Source organism: Procambarus clarkii, chromosome 23 (assembly GCF_040958095.1).
Source record: "Procambarus clarkii isolate CNS0578487 chromosome 23, FALCON_Pclarkii_2.0, whole genome shotgun sequence".
Lineage (NCBI taxonomy): Eukaryota > Metazoa > Arthropoda > Malacostraca > Decapoda > Cambaridae > Procambarus > Procambarus clarkii.
In genome coordinates this window covers 14,630,622-14,652,903 of record NC_091172.1, presented here as the reverse complement: position 1 = coordinate 14,652,903, position 22,282 = coordinate 14,630,622, and the positions used below count along the sequence as shown (strand labels likewise).

The 22,282-nt window shown below is 47.7% G+C and overlaps 2 protein-coding genes across 2 annotated transcripts in view; one reads left to right on the top strand and one right to left on the bottom strand.

The window, feature by feature from the left end:
* LOC123764081 (chymotrypsin-like protease CTRL-1) overlaps positions 1 to 11,887 on the top strand; it is a 184,144-nt gene extending 172,257 nt beyond the window's left edge. Inside the window, exons 6-8 of the mRNA XM_045751600.2 lie at positions 1,959 to 2,121; positions 7,480 to 7,631; positions 8,907 to 11,887. Coding sequence (XP_045607556.1) covers positions 1,959 to 2,121; positions 7,480 to 7,631; positions 8,907 to 9,077 — 486 coding nt within the window. The 3' untranslated portion in view covers positions 9,078 to 11,887. The remainder of the gene's footprint in view (positions 1 to 1,958; positions 2,122 to 7,479; positions 7,632 to 8,906) is intronic.
* Positions 11,888 to 13,892: 2,005 nt separating this feature from the next.
* LOC138367688 (A-kinase anchor protein 5-like) lies at positions 13,893 to 15,086 on the bottom strand. The gene has a single exon (XM_069329653.1). The coding sequence runs from the start codon at positions 15,084 to 15,086 to the stop codon at positions 13,893 to 13,895; it is 1,194 nt and encodes a 397-aa protein (XP_069185754.1).
* Between the last annotated feature and the right edge of the window lie 7,196 nt (positions 15,087 to 22,282).

Here is a 22,282-nt window from a genome sequence, read left to right as displayed (position 1 = left end):
AAAAGTCATTTTCAGTATCAGTTCAGGTTTTTGTTTAGCTCCTCCTGAAGCATCCATGGGTTCTTCCCTTCAGGCTTAATACTTTTTGTTAGTTTTGGATGTCTGTAAAAATAGTTTATATATTTCTATATGAAATCAAGTATTAGGTGAAGTTGGTATCCGTGGTGGGGAGGTGGTGGCAGCTCCGGGAACCTGAATGGGGAACAGTGATTGGTTGCCAATCCTTGACTCTTTACCCAATGTCCACACAGCACTAATTTGGGATCTTGTTGTTAACCGAATTTCCATGGAAACTAGCGGGTAAGGCTTCAAGTTATTGACCTGTATGAGCACGTACTGTCACGTGCCTCACCAAGTTAGTAGCAGGACTATTAATGAATTCTTGGCAAGCCTAATCGTTAGTTCATAATAGGCCTACTAGTCAGCTAATGAAATTCGTGATTTTTAACTCTAACTTTCCAGAGTAGTTTTATGAAAGCTGGTCGACGGATGGCAGAGACAAACCGCAATTCTCACTAGTTATTCAGTGTGTGATACTGTCACACGAACCACACTGTCTATGGGTCATCCAGTAATGTCAACAGACGTCTAGACTACTAGTGCTAACTAGGTTAAGGCCCGGCTACAACCCTGGAAACACAAACCGAAACTGTCTCTATTTTCCCCTTGTTACAGCTTGTAATAAAGTTGTTACATCTTGGCTTAACGTGTTTATGACGTATTAAAACGTTGTTACAACTTGCTATATTGGTTGTTATAACTGATTAGGTGTTAAAACTTGTTGGAACGTTGTACCAACGTCGTAGTTTCGGTGTGTGTTTGACGGGAAGTAGCTCTGGGAGTGTGCTCCACCTGTTGGAGTAGACCAAGTGTAAACTCTGCCACCAGAGGTATACTCAGACTTTACCCCCACTCTACTTGAAGTGGAAAAATGATAAAATTTAGAGAAATTCAAAATATTTGTATTTCATTCAAAATGATGTACTACTAAAAGTCTTAACTAAATATCACTATAAATATGATTACTTTATTACATTGCCCGGCGTAGCTATTGTTATATAAAGGTCTTGAACCCTTCTGTATCGGTAACCAAGGATGCCTGTTAGTGATAGTGACTTTTGCAGGGTGACGGGTGGGTGGTGAAGGATGGTGATTAAAGTAAGAGGGGCGGGGGTCGGACCCCCCCCCCTCCCCCCACTCTTGATACCAACTTCCAGTCTCACTAAATGCCAGACTCTATCCTGACTCTGACTCATCCAGCATTGTAGTGTCCTGGTGATTGTGAGCTGGGAGTCCGCGTGACTCCCAATGGTGATGTGGGGAGTCTGGTGGGGTGTGTGGGGGAGTTCTGAGAGCAAGTGAGTGAGCTTTATGCAGGTCGACGTTCAATCCCCGACCTTCCAAGTGGCACCATTCCTTCCCTCCGTCCTATCCTAAATCATTATCCTCATATCCCTTCCAAGGGCTCTGTCGTCGACATGGCTTAGTGCTTGCTCCTGATAATAACCCTACCTTTAACCCTAGGATTGTATACATAGGAACCATAGGATAATAGCCTCACAATTCCAGTGTATTAAGTGTGAGGATAGTTTGATTATTTGATATTCAATTCAATAATAAAACATTTTGACTCCAGATTAATAACGCTTTGCTTAAGTAATTATTAATTAAGTTAACGTCTGCTGGCTCGATGATACACAGCTGCCATTACTGTAGGGTACACCAGGATGCCTGTGTCCTGTGTCCTGTGTCCTGTGTTCTCTGTACTGTGTCCTGTATCCTGTCCTGTGTCCTGTGTTCTCTGTACTGTGTCCTGTATCCTGTCCTGTGTCCTGTGTCCTCTATACTGTGTCCTCAGTCCCTTGTACTGTGTTCTAGGTTCTATGTCGAATGTACTGTGTCGTGTAATAATGAAAGTATTACTTAATGTTTGCCTCGTGTTCCTGGTGGGGCGACAGTTCGACAACGCCACTCTGGTGAACGACATCGCGCTGCTGCAGCTGGTGAGGTCCGCCCGCCGGAAGGGCAACATCGACGCCGTCTGCATGCCCAAGAAGAACGACTTCGTGGAGGGCGTCCCCACCAGGTGCTACGTCACGGGCTGGGGCCGCAAAGATGAGGGTGAGACACCTGCAGACACATACACTGATGCTCACGCTTGTATAGGACGTGTGTGTGTGTGTGTGTGTGTGTGTGTGTGTGTGTGTGTGTGTGTGTGTGTGTGTGTGTGTGTGTGTGTGTGTGTGTGTGTGTGTGCCTGTAGGGGCGAGGTGTTAGCTCCATGACCCCGCCTTTCTAACAGTCAGTTGTTTAATGTACTGACTCCTAACTTATTTGATTTTATCGTATCTGCTATATATATTTTTCTCTCTTTCACACTCACACACACACACACACTCGGGAAGGGGGGTCTGGTAGCTGAGTGGACAGCGCGCAGGGCTCGTAATTCTGTGGCCCGGGTTCGATTTTCGGACCAGGCAGAAACAAATGGGCTAAGTTTCTTTCACCCTGATGCCCCTGTTACCTAACAGTAAATAGATACAGGGGAGTTAGACAACTGTTACGGGCTGCTTCCTGGGTGTGTGTGTGTGTGTGTGTGTGTGTGTGTGTGTGTGTGTGTGTGTGTGTGTGTGTGTGTGTGTGTGTGAAAAAAATGTAGTTAGTAACAGCTGATTGACAGTTGAGAGGCGAGCCGAAAGAGCAGAGCTCAACCCCGCAAGCACAACAAGGTGAGTACAACTAGATGAATACACGCACACACACACACACACACACACACACACACACACACACGTTGGAAGACAGAAGAGTTAGGGGGGACATGATCACCACATTCAAGATTCTCAAGGGAATTGACAGGGTTGATAAAGACAGGCTGTTTAACACAAGGGGCACACGCACTAGGGGACACAGGTGGAAACTGAGTGCCCAAATGAGCCACAGAGATATTAGAAATAACTTTTTTAGTGTCAGAGTGGTTGACAAATGGAATGCATTAGGAAGTGATGTGGTGGAGGCTGACTCCATACACAGTTTCAAGTGTAGATATGATAGAGCCCTAGAGGCTCAGGAACCTGTACACCTGTTGATTGACAGTTGAGAGGCGGGACCAAAGAGCCAGAGCTCAACCCCCGCAAGCACAACTAGGTGAGTACACACACACACACACACACACACACACACACACACACACACACACACACACACACACACACACACAGTAAGTGCCTCTCTGAAGTCTTCAACAGTGTGCAATGTTTATATAATATCATATCATTGCCACTATTTTGCATTTCATTCAATAATAGCATAGTAATGTTGACGGAGACAAGAGGCAAGGACCTCACTCAGGGTCTGGAAACCCAGACATTAATAGCACTCACAGAAACAAAGCTCACGAAATCCATAACAAATGCAGTGTTTCCGCAGGAATACTATGTAGTAAGGAAAGAGAGGGAAGGAAGAGGAGGAGTATCTCTTCCGACAAAAGGAGAATGTAGTTTTGAGAAAATGGTTATTCAGGACTGTGAAGGTTTCAGTGACAACAACAAGAAGTACCGTAGCAATTGGAGGACAAAAACTCTCACACACACACACACACACACACACACACACACACACACACACACACACACACACACACACACACACACACACACACACACACACAATACAGGAGTATACACATGGGCTGTTATACCCGTCCGAGGAACAAGCTTCTGAAACACCTATTACATGCTCCCGCTCTGAATTTAATTGTCTGTTTACTAATTCATGTGCAATTATTTCTGGAAATTTTATGCAAATACGAAACATTTGTTTGCTTCGCTTTTAGTTCTAATGTGTATAGTGGTCCCTGAGAGTCAATAGTGGTCCCTGAGAGTCAATAGTGGTCCCTGAGAGTCAATAGTGGTCCCTGAGAGTCAATAGTGGTCCCTGAGAGTCAATAGTGGTCCCTGAGAGTCAATAGTGGTCCCTGAGAATCCATAGTGGTCCCTGAGAGTCAATAGTGGTCCCTGAGAGTCAATAGTGGTCCCTGAGAGTCAATAGTGGTCCACAGAGAGTCAATTGTGGTCCCTGAGAGTCAATAGTGGTCCCTGAGAGTCAATAGTGGTCCCTGAGAGTCAATAGTGGTCCCTGAGAGTCAATAGTGGTCCCCAGAGAGTCAATAGTGGTCCCTGAGAGTCAATAGTGGTCCCTGAGAGTCAATAGTAGTCCCTGAGTCAATAGTGGTCCCTGAGAGTCAATAGTGGTCCCCTGAGAGTCAATAGTGGTCCTTGAGAGTCAATTGTGGTCCCCTGAGAGTCAATAGTGGTCCCCCAAGAGTCAATAGTGGTCCCCAAGAAGTCAATAGTGGTCCCCCTGGTGTCAATAGTGGTCCCCCAAGAGTCAATAGTAGTCCACCAGTAGTCAATAGTGGTCCCTGAGAGTCAATAGTGGTCTTCAGATGGGAATAATGATCTCAAAGTAACAATAGACTACTAGAGAGACATCGTAATATGTGATAAAAAAAAAATGTTGCCATTTTTTCTTAAGCAATAACAATTTGTTTTGTTTAAAATTTTCGTTTCATGCAAAACAAAATACCTTGAAAGCTTTCGGGGCCTACAGTCATAGAGCTGACATCTCTTTACCCTGAGAAGATGGAAACGTTGAGCTGGGTGAAGATTTTTCAGGGGAAAAATTCTGGGAGGACGTCCGAGGCTTCCTCCATTTTTTTTTAGGATTGTGTGTATAAAGAGATCAAGTTTGATTTGCATTTAGTTTGGCGAGCGGGTGTAGCGACTGGAAGGTGGTGAGGATGGTTTGGTGGTGTGGAGTTTCCTGTGTGTGTGTGTGTTGTACTTTCTGTGTGGGGAGGATTGGGGGGATTTTCCTCCCCAAGTGTTTGTTTACATCGGTGGGTTCCCAGTCGGTGTACGATAATTATGTTTATTTTTTCTGAGTAAGATGCCTGCACCACTTGCTTGTAATAAGTTAAACAAAATCTGTGTATGATAAATAATTGTTTTGTGTACATGACAAGTTCTGAATTCTTAAATTCGACAACTTTTATGTTTTATAAGATAAGTTGACCCTCCGTAAAAAAAACTTTGCTGCCATCGTACGATAACTTGGGTTATCGCATACGGGAGCTTAGGTAATTGTGTACTAATAACTTTGTTAACTTAGTCTTTTATTGATTTATGTTATGTATTTATTTATCTACAAGCGTGTTCATTGGGTTTGTGAGAGTACATTGATATTTTGACAGTCTTGCACAACCACTAACAAGCACATAGTGGTTCGGTAGTTAACTGCTCTACTTGAAACAACTGATCAGCAAGGAACATCTCTGACACGATAACAACTGTTCATAAATAAGATATAACTGTTATTTGTTGTTACGGATTCTTCTTAAACATTTTAATTTGAATTTAAGTATTTTAGGAATATGTTTAAATAGAGTTGTTATTTCTTCCTCGTTATCAACTAGCTACCCACACGTTTGTAGTTAACTAATCTGGTAACCAGACCTTCCACTAATCAGTCCAACTGACTATGTAATTAATGTTCAAACTGTCTAATCAGACCTTGACTAATTAGCGAAATCAGAAATCAGGGCGTGATTAAGACACAGATAAGACATTAAAACCCGTTACCAGGAGATTGGCTGACCAATCTAACCAGACAAGCTGACCTAGACACACACACACACACACACACACACACACAATCAATCATTCGGAATCATTCAGAATCTTGTACACCACATAAGTAAGACCAATCCTGGAGTATGCGGCCCCAGCATGGAGCCCGTACCTTGTCAAGCACAAGACGAAGCTGGAAAAAGTCCAAAGGTATGCTACTAGACTAGTCCCAGAACTAAGAGGCATGAGTTATGAGGAAAGGCTGCGGGAAATGCACCTTACGACACTGGAAGACAGAAGAGTAAGGGGGGACATGATCACAACCTACAAAATCCTCAGGGGAATCGACCGGGTAAACAAGGATGAACTATTCAACACTGGTGGGACGAGAACAAGGGGACACAGGTGGAAGCTGAGTACCCAAATGAGCCACAGAGACGTTAGAAAGAACTTTTTTAGTGTCAGAGTAGTTAGTAAATGGAATGCACTAGGAAGTGATGTGGTGGAGGATGACTCCATACACAGTTTTAAATGTAGATATGATAGAGCCCAGTAGGCTCAGGAATCTGTACACCAGTTGATTGACGGTTGAGAGGCGGGACCAAAGAGCCAAAGCTCAACCCCCGCAAGCACAATTAGGTGAGTACACACACACACACACACACACACACACACACACACACACACACACACACACACACACACACACACACACACACACACACACACACAGTTCCTGGACAGCTTAGAGGTGAGTAGCCTAATACGATTGATGTGAGGCTTTGTGCTCCCTATCCTAGAATAAGTTAGGGACGGTTAGCCTCGAGTCCAAGTGTAGGTGTCGGTGTTCAACGTCACTATTACTGCAGGACTTGGCCATGTTTGTGGGTACTAATTGGCCATGTTTGTGGGTACTAATTGGCCATGTTTGTGGGTACTAATTGGCCATGTTTGTGGGTACTATTTGGCCATGTTTGTGGGTACTAATTGGCCATGTTTGTGGGTACTAATTGGCCATGTTTGTGGGTACTAATTGGCCATGTTTGTGGGTACTAATTGGCCATGTTTGTGGGTACTATTTGGCCATGTTTGTGGGTACTAATTGGCCATGTTTGTGTGTACTAATTGGCCATGTTTGTGGGTACTAATTGGCCATGTTTGTGGGTACTAATTGGCCATGTTTGTGTGTACTAATTGGCCATGTTTGTGGGTACTAATTGGCCATGTTTGTGGGTACTAATTGGCCATGTTTGTGGGTACTAATTGGCCATGTCTGTGGGTACTAATTGGCCATGTTTGTGTGTACTAATTGGCCATGTTTGTGGGTACTAATTGGCCATGTTTGTGGGTACTAATTGACCATGTTTGTGGGTACTAATTGGCCATGTCTGTGGGTACTAATTGGCCATGTCTGTGGGTACTAATTGAAGAAGCTTTGTACAACCCCCCCCCCCCCCATGCAGACAATACTAATTTCCAAAGCACGTGGAGCATTTATAACTAATCATTTAACTAAGCAAGTCCAACCTCCGTACTAACCAATCAGGCCCCAGAGACTAAGTAACTAACCAATCCTAACCTACTACTAATGAACCAATCCCAGCTCGTAAGAAAGCAGACAGCAGAGACTCGCCAACCAATCGATGGTGCTACATATCCTTCCCGGTTTGGTGCCTTCTTTTGATAATTACTTAGCCAACCAATCCCAGCTCCTAATAAAGCAGACGGCAGAGACTAGCAACCAATCCCAGGTCGTAAGAAAGCAGACAGCAGATACTAGCCAGCCAATCCGAGCGGGCGTAGCCCCCCAGGAGGGCCTGAGAGACTAATGAGAGGTGATGGTTGACAGGGTCGGAGCACAGTGTGGTGCTGAAGGAGATCAGTGTTCCCCTGTGGAGCAACCCGACGTGCCAGGGCGCCCTCAGGGAGCAGTTCGGGCCCGCCTACACCCTGCCCAAGACCGCCCTCTGTGCTGGCGCCGAGGGACGCGACGCCTGTGACGTGAGTACCTGTGCACCTGTGCACCTGAGCACCTGAGCACCTGATAAGGGTGCCTGAAGGGGGGATGAACGTGTGTTTATCTTGTAATAGAAATAGTGTCTGCAGGATCGAGCATTGACTCTTGGATCCCGCCTGTGTGTGTGTGTGTGTGTACTCACCTATATGTACTCACCTATATGTGCTTGCAGGATCGAGCATTGACTCTTGGATCCCGCCTTTCTAGCTATCGGTTGTTTACAGCAATGACTCCTGTCCCATTTCCCTATCATATCTAGTTTTAAAAGTATGAATAGTATTTGCTTCCACAACCTGTTCCCCAAGTGCATTCCATTTTTCTACTACTCTCACGCTAAAAGAAAACTTCCTAACATCTCTGTGACTCATCTGAGTTTCCAGTTTCCACCCATGTCCCCTCGTTCTGTTATTATTACGTGTGAACATTTCATCTATTTCCACTTTGTGTGTGTGTGTGTGTGTGTGTGTGTGTGTGTGTGTGTGTGTGTGTGTGTGTGTGTGTGTGTGTGTGTGTGAGTCTGTGTCTGTGTGTAAATATACACCTGATCTAGGGTTCCTCGACCATTCACGTGTGCAAATACGAAACCTCTGCATCTTTCCTCAACCATGGCGGCTTTGTTGTCATTTATTAAACAGTCTGTGAGCTCGGAAGCTCTACGAGGTAGTTAATGACAATAATAACCCCGCGTTGTGAAGTGTCCAGGCTTATTATAGTCGTTTAATGAATGTAAACAAAGCCACCATGACTGAGAAAAGATGTAAAGGTTTCGTCAGTGGTAAAAACTTGAGGCTGATAATTACATATGTGTGTGTGTGTGTGCCGTAGCTTAAGTGTAATACAAGATATAACAATGTTGCAATGATTATTGCTTGCATTTTGTTTCCCTAAGAGGAGTTTATTTGTTTGTTGCTTCTTCCTCTCATTTATCACCCCCCCCCTCACAATATCAAGCCATTCAACACAATCATAATCCATCTCAGACAATCACGGTTCATCCCAGACAATCACGGTCCATCCCAGACAATCACAATCCATCCCAGACAATCACGGTCCATCTCAGACAATCACGGTCCATCTCAGACAATCACGGTCCATCCCAGACAATCACGGTCCATCTCAGACAATCACGGTCCATCCCAGACAATCACGGTCCATCTCAGACAATCACGGTCCATCTCAGACAATCCCCCCCGCCCCGCCCCCCAAGCACGTCCCCACTTGCCCGAGCACACAGCCTCACCTCAGCCGTGCTCCCCCAGGGTGACGGCGGAGGGCCCCTGGTGTGCGAGAAGGACAAACACTGGTACCAGGTGGGCGTGGTCAGCTTCGGCATCGGCTGCGGCAGGAGGAACATCCCGGGCGTGTACACCCGCGTCGACGCCTTCGAGGACTGGATCAAGGAAACTATTGGCGTCCACCACCACCCGTAGGTGTCGTCGGGGGAGGCGGGAGGGAGGGATAGAGAGGGCTCTAGTTAATGAAGGTCATCTCAGCTCCTTCATGTTGTGATGTGATCCAGTTGGAGAGTCAAGGGAGGTCGGCCAGGTTGAGGAGAGAGTCTTCAGATGCCTCTCAGAAATATCGTGCTGTAGGTGGAAGTCGGTATTACGCCCATTAGTACCGCGCCCACATGGTGGGTGACAGGGGCCGCCCATCAGTACCGCGCCCACATGGTGGGTGACAGGGGGGCCGCCCATCAGTACTACGCCCACATGATGGGTGGCACGCCCAAACAGTAACAAATTATTAGGGTGTGAATATGTGTGTACAATGTGTATTAAGGAAAATATGGTAATGATTTGAGCAGATGTGTTGGTTGTATCCAACACTGCCTCTCATATTGTTGTTCAGGATGCCATTTATGCTATTACTGCTGAGGACACACGTGCGTGTGTGTGTGTGTGTGTGTTTTGGTTGTAGAGCTTGCATGGTGCTCAAACCCAGAGCTCTGGTAGAGCAGGAAGGTATAGTTCGGTGTTGGTGCAAGAGCTTGAGCACCGTTCCTCCACTCCGTCCTCACATCCTATTGTCTTCCTAACCCTTCCAAGTGCTGTATGATCATACTGTCTTAGCCAGTACATCTCTGTATATCCCCTCCCCCCCCCCCCCCCCCTCCGGTGTCATCAACAATGGGTCTGAATTTGTTGAGTGATCTGCCTTGAGTGTTGTCTTACGGCTGAGTGCGAGAGGAACTGTCAAGAGGGTTGTTTGTGCCGTGTGAAGGACCAAGATGGTCGCTCCTACCTTACACTCTAACAAGCAAGACAATGAGTCGTATAAATGACTCCCTGGCAGCACTGAAATCTATCAGGAATTTTTCCCTAATTTAAAAAAAAAATCCCCAATTTTTTTTTTTTTAAAGATTGGCTGAAAGTTTGTTGTAAGTAAACGTGTGTTGTAAGTGCGATGTATTGTTGTGTGTTGTATAAATGCAATGTTTACCAGTGTGATGTGTAGAGGTGCTGTGTTGACCGTGAGGGCTGAGCACCGGGTGTAATTGTCTGCCAATGTTGGCCTCAGAAATGTTCTTGGGCAACCAAGCTAGAGTCAAAAATGTGATTGATTGTGTGGATTGTATTGGTTGAAAGATTAGTGGTAAAAAAAAATAATTTCTGATATCAAAAGAGATCAAAAAACTTCATGGAACCGGTTTGTTGAGAAATTTGTTGATGCTAAGAAAATATATGATAATGAGGGACTAAATATTCCATGAACAGTGAACAACAGGTCCCATGAACAGTGAAGAACAGGTCCCATGAACAGTGAAGAACAGGTCCCATGAACAGTGACTAACAGGTCCCACAGTCCCTCAAGACCTGACCAGCACAAGAGTCTTCTCTCACTTCCTCAGCCTGGCTGTCGTCCTCGGCTGAACATCACGGTAGACTGTAGTGTACCTTGTGAGTGTTGGTGTAAACTCCGTGGTCCTCCACACCTGCTGGTGCTGGAGACCACGGCCACGAGGGCCACGAGGGCCACGAGGGCCACGAGGGCCCCAGAAGGCACAGGTCTAAGTTGTGTATAAAATTGTATAAAAAAATGAGAGCTTTAGTGTCATATGTTCTGTGTTGTACAAATAGGTGGTGGGAATTTAAAAAAAAATATATGTGATGTATGTAAACTACATCAGGTGTGTTCATCAGGCGTGTTCATCAGGCGTGTTCATGAGGTGTGTTCATCAGGCGTGTTCATCAGGCGTGTTCATCGTAGCTATCCATGTATTTATTAATAACTTGCAGAATGTTTAGGTAAATGCTTTTATATGTAAAGGATCCATCATGTTTATTCATCTCTGTGACTTCTCATCCCACGACAGACTTGATCGCACTCCTGTCTCAGCATTATATACATTAACGTTGTATATTATAGTTTGATGTGCAGATAGGCCTAGAATTAGTTAGTGTACATGTTTGGGTTTTGCTGACAAATATAAGTATTTACAGATGTGGGTGATGCACTTAAGGCAGCCCGCCATCAGGCTATGGTCACTCCACCCAGCGACCGACCCCAAAAGACGCATTCATCACTTTTAATATGCTATTCATTCAAAATAGAATTTTCTCAACTATAAATTATAATATATTAGTATATTATGCATATTTAGGTTAGGTTAAAGTAGGCGTTTAGGTTCTGTTGCCAGATATTTGTATTATTAGTGTGTGGGTGACCCATCTACTGAGTTGGGATTCGAACAGAAGTCGTCAGCGAAGCACTGTTCGATCGCCATCAGTTGTGTGTCAGTCCGGCCTCATCAACAATGGCCAAATGCTCGTTAATCCAGCCACCAAGCCCCCCCCCCCCTGGTGTTTATGAATGAAAAACGGTTTACACGCGACTCACAACTGATGACGTTCGAACATTTCTCGAACAGCACTTCGCTGACGACTCTGTTTGAATCACAACTCTATAGACCAACCCGTCCGAGACTCAAGTCCATTCCATCCAGCGGTCGACCCCCACCCCCCTCCAGACGCATTCATAAATTTGAACATGCTCTTCATTCAAAATGGGAATTTTCTTATATATAAATTATTATTATAATATATTAGCATATTGTGCAAGCCCGTCCTCCAAACGAAGACCCAAAAGTGATTCCATCCACCCGCCAAACCCCCTGGTGTTTATTAATGAAAAATGGTTTACACACGACTCACAACCAACCCGTCCTCGACTCAAGTTCATTCCATCCAGCGGTCGACCCCACAGACGCATTCATAAATTTTAACAAGCGGTTCATTCAAAACGGGAATTTTCTCAAATATATATAAATATTATAATATATTAGTATATTGTGCATATATAGGCATAGGTTAGGTTAGGTGTTTAGGGTCCGTTAGCAATTATTTGTATTTGTAGTACGTGGGTGAAGCATTAACAGCGTTGTGGTTCGAACAAAATTCGTCAGTGAAGCACTTGTTCCGGAAGTGTTTGAACAACAGTTGTGAGTCGTGTGTAACAGCCCGTCCTCCAAACAAAGATCCAAAAGTGATTCCATGCACCCGCCAAACCCTCTGTTTATGAATGAAAAGCGGTTTACACACGACTCACAACTGCTGACGTTCGAACATATCCGGAACAAGTGCTTCACTGACGAATTTTGTTCGAACCACAACGCTGTAAATGCCTCACCCACGTACTACAAATACAAATAATCGCCAACAGAACCTAAACACCTAACCTAACCTATGCCTATATATGCACAATATACTAATATATTATAATATTTATATATATTTGAGAAAATTCCTGTTTTGAATGAACCGCATGTTAAAATTGATGAATGCGTCTGTGGGGTCGACCGCTGGATGGAATGGACTTGAGTCGAGGACGGGTTGAAAAATACAAATAATCGCCAAAACAATCTAAGCACCTAACCTAACCTTCGCCTAACTATAAATACAACACTAATATCAAATACTACTAATTTACATACGAAACAAACTTATTTTTAATACACAATACGTTGAAATTGACGAATGCGTCGTAGAGAATAGCCGCCGCTTTAACGAGCGTGGCACGAGGATTGGTTGTGTAACTCCTGTAGACTGTGTGTGTGCGCCGGGGGTTGGGGGGGGCGGGGGTGGAGCGCCTGCTGGGTACACGTGAATTTGACCCAAGTTTACAGGGATGGGCTCAGAGATCCCGGGACGAGTAGGGTTAATGGGTTACTGTCTCAAGACACGATTATATTGACCCTTCTTGACTGCTGCCACCATCTTGACCCTTGTTGACATCTGCCACCATATTGACCCTTCTTGACGCCTGCCACCAAAATTGACCCTTCTTGACACCTGCCACCATCTTGATTCGTCTTGACGCCTGCCACCAAAATTGACCCTTCTTGACACCTGCCACCATCTTGACCCTTCTTGACGCCTGCCACTTCAAACAAGTATGTGATACAAACATCGTGTGTTGTATATCCCTCATGTACAAGATCGTGCTGGAGCATCGTGCAAGACCTGAGTAAAATTAGAATTTTTGACAGATTTTAGTTTATGTGAATGTGATTATTACTTTAACATAATTATATTGAGGCGCGAGGAATGTGTCGCGAGACACAGCCTCACAACACTGCCAGAAGTCGACAATTAATATCACTATTACTGGCCGCTAATGAGAGCCATTGCTATGTGTTGTGACGTGGCGCTGACTCTAACAGCACTATTGATCAAGCGCAGGAGGGTGACGACACCTCCTGCACCTCACTCCTCATTCCCCTCCACAACCATCTCTTAAAATTGTTATATTTTGACGCTCCATAAACACAGTTGGATTCTTTTCTAACGCTTCAAACTGGTTTGAAATTATCTTGTGTTACAGTGGGGACAAGACTAGTGGCGGACTGTGAAGTTAGTCGCAGTGTTGAACCCGACCAGTGTTCAATAGTGTTCAGTATATGTGGCCGGTGGTGGCAGCCTGAGCGGCCATGTGGTCCCTCATAAGGTCTTCCCGCTGGGTCAAGCTGTGACTGTGGCCGGTGGTGGCAGCCTGAGCGGCCATGTGGTCCACATAAGGTCTTCCCGCTGGGTCAAGCTGTGACTGTGGCCGGTGGTGGCAGCCTGAGCGGCCATGTGGTCCACATAAGGTCTTCCCGCTGGGTCAAGCTGTGACTGTGGCCGGTGGTGGCAGCCTGAGCGGCCATGTGGCCCCACATAAGGTCTTCCCGCTGGGTCAAGCTGTGACTGTGGCCGGTGGTGGCAGCCTGAGCGGCCATGTGGTCCACATAAGGTCTTCCCGCTGGGTCAAGCTGTGACTGTGGCCGGTGGTGGCAGCCTGAGCGGCCATGTGGTCCACATAAGGTCTTCCCGCTGGGTCAAGCTGTGACTGTGGCCGGTGGTGGCAGCCTGAGCGGCCATGTGGTCCCTCATAAGGTCTTCCCGCTGGGTCAAGCTGTGACTGTGGCCGGTGGTGGCAGCCTGAGCGGCCATGTGGTCCCTCATAAGGTCTTCCCGCTGGGTCAAGCTGTGACTATGGCCGGTGGTGGCAGCCTGAGCGGTCATGTGGTCCCACATAAGGTCTTCCCGCTGGGTCCAGCTGTGACTGTGGCCGGTTGTGGCAGCCTGAGCGGCCATGTGGTCCCACATAAGGTCTTCCCGCTGGGTCAAGCTGTGACTGTGGCCGGTGGTGGCAGCCTGAGCGGCCATGTGGTCCCTCATAAGGTCTTCCCGCTGGGTCAAGCTGTGACTGTTGCCGGTGGTGGCAGCCTGAGCGGCCATGTGGCCCCACATAAGGTCTTCCCGCTGGGTCAAGCTGTGACTGTGGCCGGTGGTGGCAGCCTGAGCGGCCATGTGGTCCCACATAAGGTCTTCCCGCTGGGTCAAGCTGTGACTGTGGCCGGTGGTGGCAGCCTGAGCGGCCATGTGGTCCCTCATAAGGTCTTCCCGCTGGATCAAGCTGTGACTGTGGCCGGTGGTGGCAGCCTGAGCGGCCATGTGGTCCCTCATAAGGTCTTCCCGCTGGGTCAAGCTGTGACTGTGGCCGGTGGTGGCAGCCTGAGCGGCCATGTGGTCCCTCATAAGGTCTTCCCGCTGGGTCAAGCTGTGACTGTGGCCGGTGGTGGCAGCCTGAGCGGCCATGTGGTCCCACATAAGGTCTTCCCGCTGGGTCAAGCTGTGACTGTGGCCGGTGGTGGCAGCCTGAGCGGCCATGTGGTCCCTCATAAGGTCTTCCCGCTGGGTCAAGCTGTGACTGTGGCCGGTGGTGGCAGCCTGAGCGGCCATGTGGTCCCACATAAGGTCTTCCCGCTGGGTCAAGCTGTGACTGTGGCCGGTGGTGGCAGCCTGAGCGGCCATGTGGTCCCTCATAAGGTCTTCCCGCTGGGTCAAGCTGTGACTGTGGCCGGTGGTGGCAGCCTGAGCGGCCATGTGGTCCCACATAAGGTCTTCCCGCTGGGTCAAGCTGTGACTGTGGCCGGTGGTGGCAGCCTGAGCGGCCATGTGGTCCCACATAAGGTCTTCCCGCTGGGTCAAGCTGTGACTGGGGAAATACACGCTGCTCTAATTGGCTCTTTTTTTTTATTTGTCATTCTGAAGTTGGCTCAAGCCAATCAGGTGATTGGCTGGTAAATACCACCACGGTCACTGATTGGTCCTCGTGTGACAATATTGTCTTTATTTAGTTCTTATCTTCAGCGACAATCATTGACTAGTCTTTATATATCGCAGCGTTCAGCGATTGGTTCCAACTGATTATCACGGTCACTGATTGGCTATTATATTACATGCTGTCCACTTATTGGTTCATACTGGTCATAGGGTACAGTACTCTTTGGTCCTCCCCTGCATAAATATATGCTAGCATCTGTCACTCTTGGTTATATTACATATGAAGGTTTGATCTGTCAGTTATTAGAGGGATGTTAGTGATAGATGACGTCACGCACAGCAACGGCCAATCACTGTGCTAACAAGGTAGGTGACGTCACGCACAGCAACGGCCAATCACTGTGCTAACAAGGTAGGTGACGTCACGCACAGCAACGGCCAATCACTGTGCTAACAAGGTAGGTGACGTCACGCACAGCAACGGCCAATCACTGTGCTAACAAGGTAGGTGACGTCACGCACAGCAAACACCAATCACTGTGCTAACAAGGTAGGTGACGTCACGCACAGCAAACACCAATCACTGTGCTAACAGGCCAGATGACGTCACTCAGGACACGGACGTATCAGAGTATGCGTCGCGCGGTCACAAGATTTGGGCTGAATTTTCATTTTAATCCAACCTCCCAATCTCCAATCTTCCCATCTTCCTATGCGTAAGAGCATCCTGTGCCACCCTCTGTGTTAGCACCTGGATTGTACCTGGGTGGGGTTCTAGGAGTTCTGCTCCCCCCCCCCCCCCGGAACCCGGCACGAGGCCAGGCTGGATTGTGAGAGTTTGGTCCACCAGGCTGTTGCTTGGAGCGGCCCGCAGGCCCACATACCCACCACAGCCCGGTTGGTCCGGCACTCCTGGCAGGAAACTGTATAATTTGTTCTTGAAGCCCAGTGTTCTCTAATTGTATTTATGGCACCTCTACAGTTCACTGGCTCTATTCTGTATTTCCTACCATGTCCTGTGTCGACGTCCCTGTGACTGAGAGGGTCCTGTGTCGACGTCCCTGTGACTGAGAGGGTCCTGTGTCGACGTCCCTGTGACTGAGAGGGTCCTGTGTCGACGTCCCTGTGACTGAGAGGGTCCTGGTCGACGTCCCTGTGACTGAGAGGGTCCTGGTCGACGTCCCTGTGACTGAGATGGTCCTGGTCGACGTCCCTGTGACTGAGAGGGTCCTGGTCGACGTCCCTGTGACTGAGAGGGTCCTGGTCGACGTCCCTGTGACTGAGATGGTCCTGGTCGACGTCCCTGTAACTGAGAGGGTCCTGGTCGACGTCCCTGTGACTGAGAGGGTCCTGGTCGACGTCCCTGTGACTGAGAGGGTCCTGGTCGACGTCCCTGTGACTGAGAGGGTCCTGGTCGACGTCCCTGTGACTGAGAGGGTCCTGGTCGACGTCCCTGTGACTGAGAGGGTCCTGTGTCGACGTCCCTGTGACTGAGAGGGTCCTGGTCGACGTCCCTGTGACTGAGAGGGTCCTGGTCGACGTCCCTGTGACTGAGAGGGTCCTGGTCGACGTCCCTGTGACTGAGAGGGTCCTGGTCGACGTCCCTGTGACTGAGAGGGTCCAGGTCGACGTCCCTGTGACTGAGAGGGTCCTGGTCGACGTCCCTGTGACTGAGAGGGTCCAGGTCGACGTCCCTGTGACTGAGAGGGTCCTGGTCGACGTCAGAGTCCCAAGCATCCATCAATAACAGCCCAACAATCATTGATGCATTCGGAATATACAAAACATGGCCCTGGAAAGATGACCTTCACCAGAGCGGTACATACAAACATCAACACACAAGAGTCAGGTCTAAAATCAGAGAAAAATTTGAGCCCCCCTCTTCGTTATAAGCAAACAAACCTAACCTAACCCAACCTAACCTATGAGAAGGACCTAACCTATGAGAAGGACCTAATCTATGAGAAGGACCTATTTTAACGTGATCTAACCCAATCCAACTTAACACAACCTAACGAAAATAAAGAGATACATTATTGAGATTTAAATATGGTGTACACTAGGTTTGTGACGTCGCTATGACGTCATAAGGTTCAACCTGGTACAGGTCTTAGACCCCTACCAGGGACATAACATCATAGAAAATGGTCAGTGTCACTATTGTAGACTAACAGTGGGGGTCACTATGCACAATTCTCTCGAAAACGATTGCAATAAATGTGTTGAAGGCCTTGCGCAGTTTAAGGGTTAAGCAAGTCGGTTTCCTTGTGTCGTTTGGTTAGACTTTTTTATAATTTGATTGCAACTATTCTATTATTATCAGTAATTAATAATAATGATAGCAGAAGAATTCACTCGTTATGGGAAGGGAATTTTACCTTTTAGGCAGCTCAAGGGTAGGTTGTTGCAGTGAGGAGAGTGACGACCCTTGGCCAGATGCTGGGGTTGGAAGCCTAGGTGCTGGGACCACAAGTATGGGTGCTGGGACCGCAAGGCCAGGTGCTGGGACCACAAGACTGGGTGCTGGGACCACAAGTATGGGTGCTGGGACCGCAAGGCCAGGTGCTGGGACCACAAGACTGGGTGCTGGGACCACAAGGCTGGGTGCTGGGACCACAAGACTGGGTGCTGGGACCACAAGGCTGGGTGCTGGGACCGCAAGGCCAGGTGCTGGGACTACAAGACTGGGTGCTGGGACCACAAGGCTGGGTGCTGGGACCGCAAGGCCAGGTGCTGGAACCACAAGTATGGGTGCAATATGTATTTCCTACAATGCCTTGTACACGAGTGAGTGGCACCGTTACATTCATCACACTATAAGTGGCAAGACGCTGGACTGTTGCACACATGACTGAAATTTGCCATTAGACCCTTCAGACTAATGGCAACCACCAGAATTACAAATACAGGAGGAAGACAATTAATTATCCTCTATGGTTTCAATCCCCCTTCGTATATCACTGTCTTACTCTCACATTCACCATCACCATCTTCACCATCACAATCATCATCATTATTACTATTTTTTCCCGAACGAGATCTAGATGCTTTGTACAGTTTTTGTATGATATAAATAAAATATTCGAATTTGATCAATGACTGTCTTTGCATCCTTGTAAGAGCCTAATGGCGAAGCTTCGTGCTGAAGCTTCGCTGTGAAGCTTCACTGTGAAGCCTCGGTGGTTGTTAGGGTCTGATCATGCGACATGTGAAACGCACAAAGATGTGTAAATTGGTATCATGAATGATAGCCGGAAGCTCTTAATATTACTAGGACACAAACGTTGCACTATATAGAGCCTTCAGGGATTGGCGCTTTCTCTTGATAACTATTCATTCCGTAAATATGAGATAGAGCACTCGATGGAGTGAGCGGAAGTGATCAGCGCTCAACTGATCACATCCTCGCTGCTCAACTCACTCGCTCATTCACTGAGTATTCTCGCCGATGTAATAGCGTCGTTTACGTTAAGATCCTGTGTGTGGTCACTGGGATAATGTGAGAATTATCTTCCAGTGTCCACTTCGGTATAACATTATCTTACCAGTCGAGGTTCCTGTTATCAATATCCTTCAAGAAAGGAGTTACGACGACGCTGGACCTGCTCGAGACGGGAGTAAATCCTGTGGCCTCATTACTACAGGATTTGATCAAGCGTCTCTCTCTGCTAGAGCCGTTCACTTGCTAGAGCCGTTCACTTGCCAGAACCGTTCACTTGCCAGAGCCGTTCACTTGCCAGAACCGTTCACTTGCCAGAGCCGTTCACTTGCTAGAGCCGTTCACTTGCCAGAACCGTTCACTTGCTAGAGCCGTTCACTTGCCAGAACCGTTCACTTGCCAGAGCCGTTCACTTGCTAGAGCCGTTCACTTGCTAGAGCCGTTCACTTGCTAGAGCCGTTTACTTGCTAGAGCCGTTCACTTGCTAGAGCCGTTCCCTTGCTACAGCCGTTCACTTGCCAGAGCCGTTCACTTGCTAGAGCCGTTCCTTTGCTACAGCCGTTCACTTGCTAGAGCCGTTCACTTGCTAGAGCCGTTTACTTGCTAGAGCCGTTCCCTTGCTACAGCCGTTCACTTGCTAGAGCCGTTCACTTGCTAGAGCCGTTCCCTTGCTACAGCCGTTCACTTGCTATAGCCGTTCACTTGCTAGAGCCGTTTACTTGCTAGAGCCGTTCACTTGCTACAGCCGTTTACTTGCTAGAGCCGTTCACTTGCTACAGCCGTTCACTTGCTAGAGCCGTTCACTTACTAGAGCCGTTTACTTGCTAGAGCCGTTCCCTTGCTACAGCCGTTCACTTGCTAGAGCCGTTCACTTGCTACAGCCGTTCACTTGCTAGAGCCGTTCCCTTGCTACAGCCGTTCACTTGCTAGAGCCGTTTACTTGCTAGAGCCGTTCACTTGCTACAGCCGTTCACTTGCTACAGCCGTTCACTCTCCAGAACCGTTCCCTTGCTACAGCCGTTCACTTGCCAGAACCGTTCCCTTGCTACAGCCGTTCACTTGCCAGAACCGTTCCCTTGCTACAGCCGTTCACTTGCCAGAGCCGTTTACTTGCCAGAGCCGTTTACTTGCCAGAGCCGTTCACTTGCTAGAGCCGTTTACTTGCTAGAGCCGTTTACTTGCTAGAGCCGTTCACTTGCTAGAGCCGTTCACTTGCTAGAGCCGTTTACTTGCTAGAGCCGTTCACTTGCTAGAGCCGTTTACTTGCCAGAGCCGTTTACTTGCCAGAGCCGTTCACTTGCCAGAGCCGTTTACTTGCTAGAGCCGTTCACTTGCTAGAGCCGTTTACTTGCTAGAGCCGTTCACTTGCTAGAGCCGTTTACTTGCTAGAGCCGTTTACTTGCTAGAGCCGTTCACTTGCTAGAGCCGTTTACTTGCCAGAGCCGTTTACTTGCCAGAGCCGTTTACTTGCCAGAGCCGTTCACTTGCCAGAGCCGTTTACTTGCTAGAGCCGTTCACTTGCTAGAGCCGTTTACTTGCTAGAGTCGTTCACTTGCTAGAGCCGTTCACTTGCCAGAATCCGTTTACTAGCAGGTTGTGGTACTGGCCCCCAGCGACCACACCTCCCTCACCGCCCACCAGGCCTTCCCTCTCAACCCTCTGTAACCTTCCGTCACGCTCATGCTGCAGGCCGTTCTCGCCAGCGTTCCCCGACGTTAAGAAACTGTCATACTAAAGTGCCTTATCCTAACCTACCAGAACATCCACGGCCAGAAGTCACGGGATTGATGTAAGTTTCGTGAGCCGCTGCCATTTTCTAGTTGGACAGTGGTGGCCTTAGGTAAAGTATACGGCAAAATGCAACATGTTTTATGGAGAGGGTTGTAATAGGCCGACCATTACGCCCAGGTTGTAATAGGCCGACCATTACGCCCAGGTTGTAATAGGCCGACCATTACGCCCAGGTTGTAATAGGCCGACCATTACAACCTTGGCCCAACAACCTCTTGGCCCAACATGATGGGCCTCTAATTTTCTCGGTATATCTTCTTGTTCCGGGGCTCACACTTGCTCCGGGGCTCACATTTGCTCCGGGGCTCACATTTGCTCCGGGGCTCACACTTGTCCCGGGGCTCACACTTGCCCCGGGGCTCACACTTGCCCCGGGTGTGAGCCCCAGGGCAAGTGTGAGCCCCGGGGGCAAGTGTGAGACCATCTATATATTGGTGTAAAAATGTCGTGACAACTGCAAATTGAGGGCAAGACGGAGGGAGGAAGAGGAGAGGAGAGAGAGATGCAAGAAGAGAGATGAGGAGAGACAGGGACGGCTGGAGGTCCTGCCCTCAAAGGTTATCATAGGAAATGAAGGTGATAGGAAATGTGAGGAAATAACAGAGAATAAGACAAGGAGAGAGAGAGAGAGAGAGAGAGAGAGAGAGAGAGAGAGAGAGAGAGAGAAGGAGGGAGAGAGAGAGAGGTAGAAGGATGTGAGCAGGAGTGGGTTAATAAAGAAAGGTTGCCCCCAACCTTCCCACACCTTTAACCTCTCTCCAAAAACCATGAAGAGTTCTAAACTTTGCGAGCGACCTGTGCATATAAATCATTATATATATATATATATATATATATATATATATATATATATATATATATATATATATATATATATATATATATATATATATATATATATATATATATATATATATATATAATATATATATATTCATAATTTAAATTAGGGGTGGTAGGAGAAGAAAATATAAAAGTGTTCAGTGAGAATCCACAAGGTCTTCTCTGAATACCTTTTGTTCTCTTCTCCGAGGCTATGGGTCCCCACAACTGGACCAGAGGTGCAGCCTCCGGGTCACTCTGAAGCTGGCAGCGGGACCTGTGAGCACAGTGTGGCCGGAGGCTGTGACGGAGAAGTCGGGAACTACACCAGCTCTGTCAATCATATCACACAATATCAAGAATTTATAGTGGTTCTTGTCCACCTGCTCCTATATTCACTTAGTTCCATCTTCCAAGCCAGCAGACACGCTCAATGTTATCTTCCGTTGATTCTAGGAGTAAATGATTTTGATTTTCCGTTTCTTTAGCTTTGGTAACAAGGCTCTCACGCCCGGCCTGCCTTAACCGGCAGGGCGGGAGGGCTACCTCTCCTCTACCTTTTCTCCTCTTTACCTCCATTTTCAAGATATATTTTGCTTCTCCTGCTCTTTCCTTTCTCTCTCCGCTTCTCCTCCCCCGCTCCTGCACTCACGGTGGGACTACGTAAGCAGGGAATAAGTAACAATAACACAGTTGGGGAAGATACCCCAACACACACACGTGTGTGAAATGTAAAAAGAATGATATTTGGGTCCGTCTTGGAGCCTCACTGGGGAGGAGTGCGAGAGGGAGTGAATATAAGGCAAGAGGGGAGGTGACGGGTGAGAAAGTGAAAGAAAGTGAAAGGAAGCATGAAAATTGAGCAATTAATGGCTATAACCTTTCCACCACCGCCCACAGGATGGGTGGGCCCTTTCCACCACCGCCCACAGGATGGGTGGACCCTTTCCACCACCGCCCACAGGATGGGTGGGCCCTTTCCACCACCGCCCACAGGATGGGTGGGGCCCTTTCCACCACCGCCCACAGGATGGGT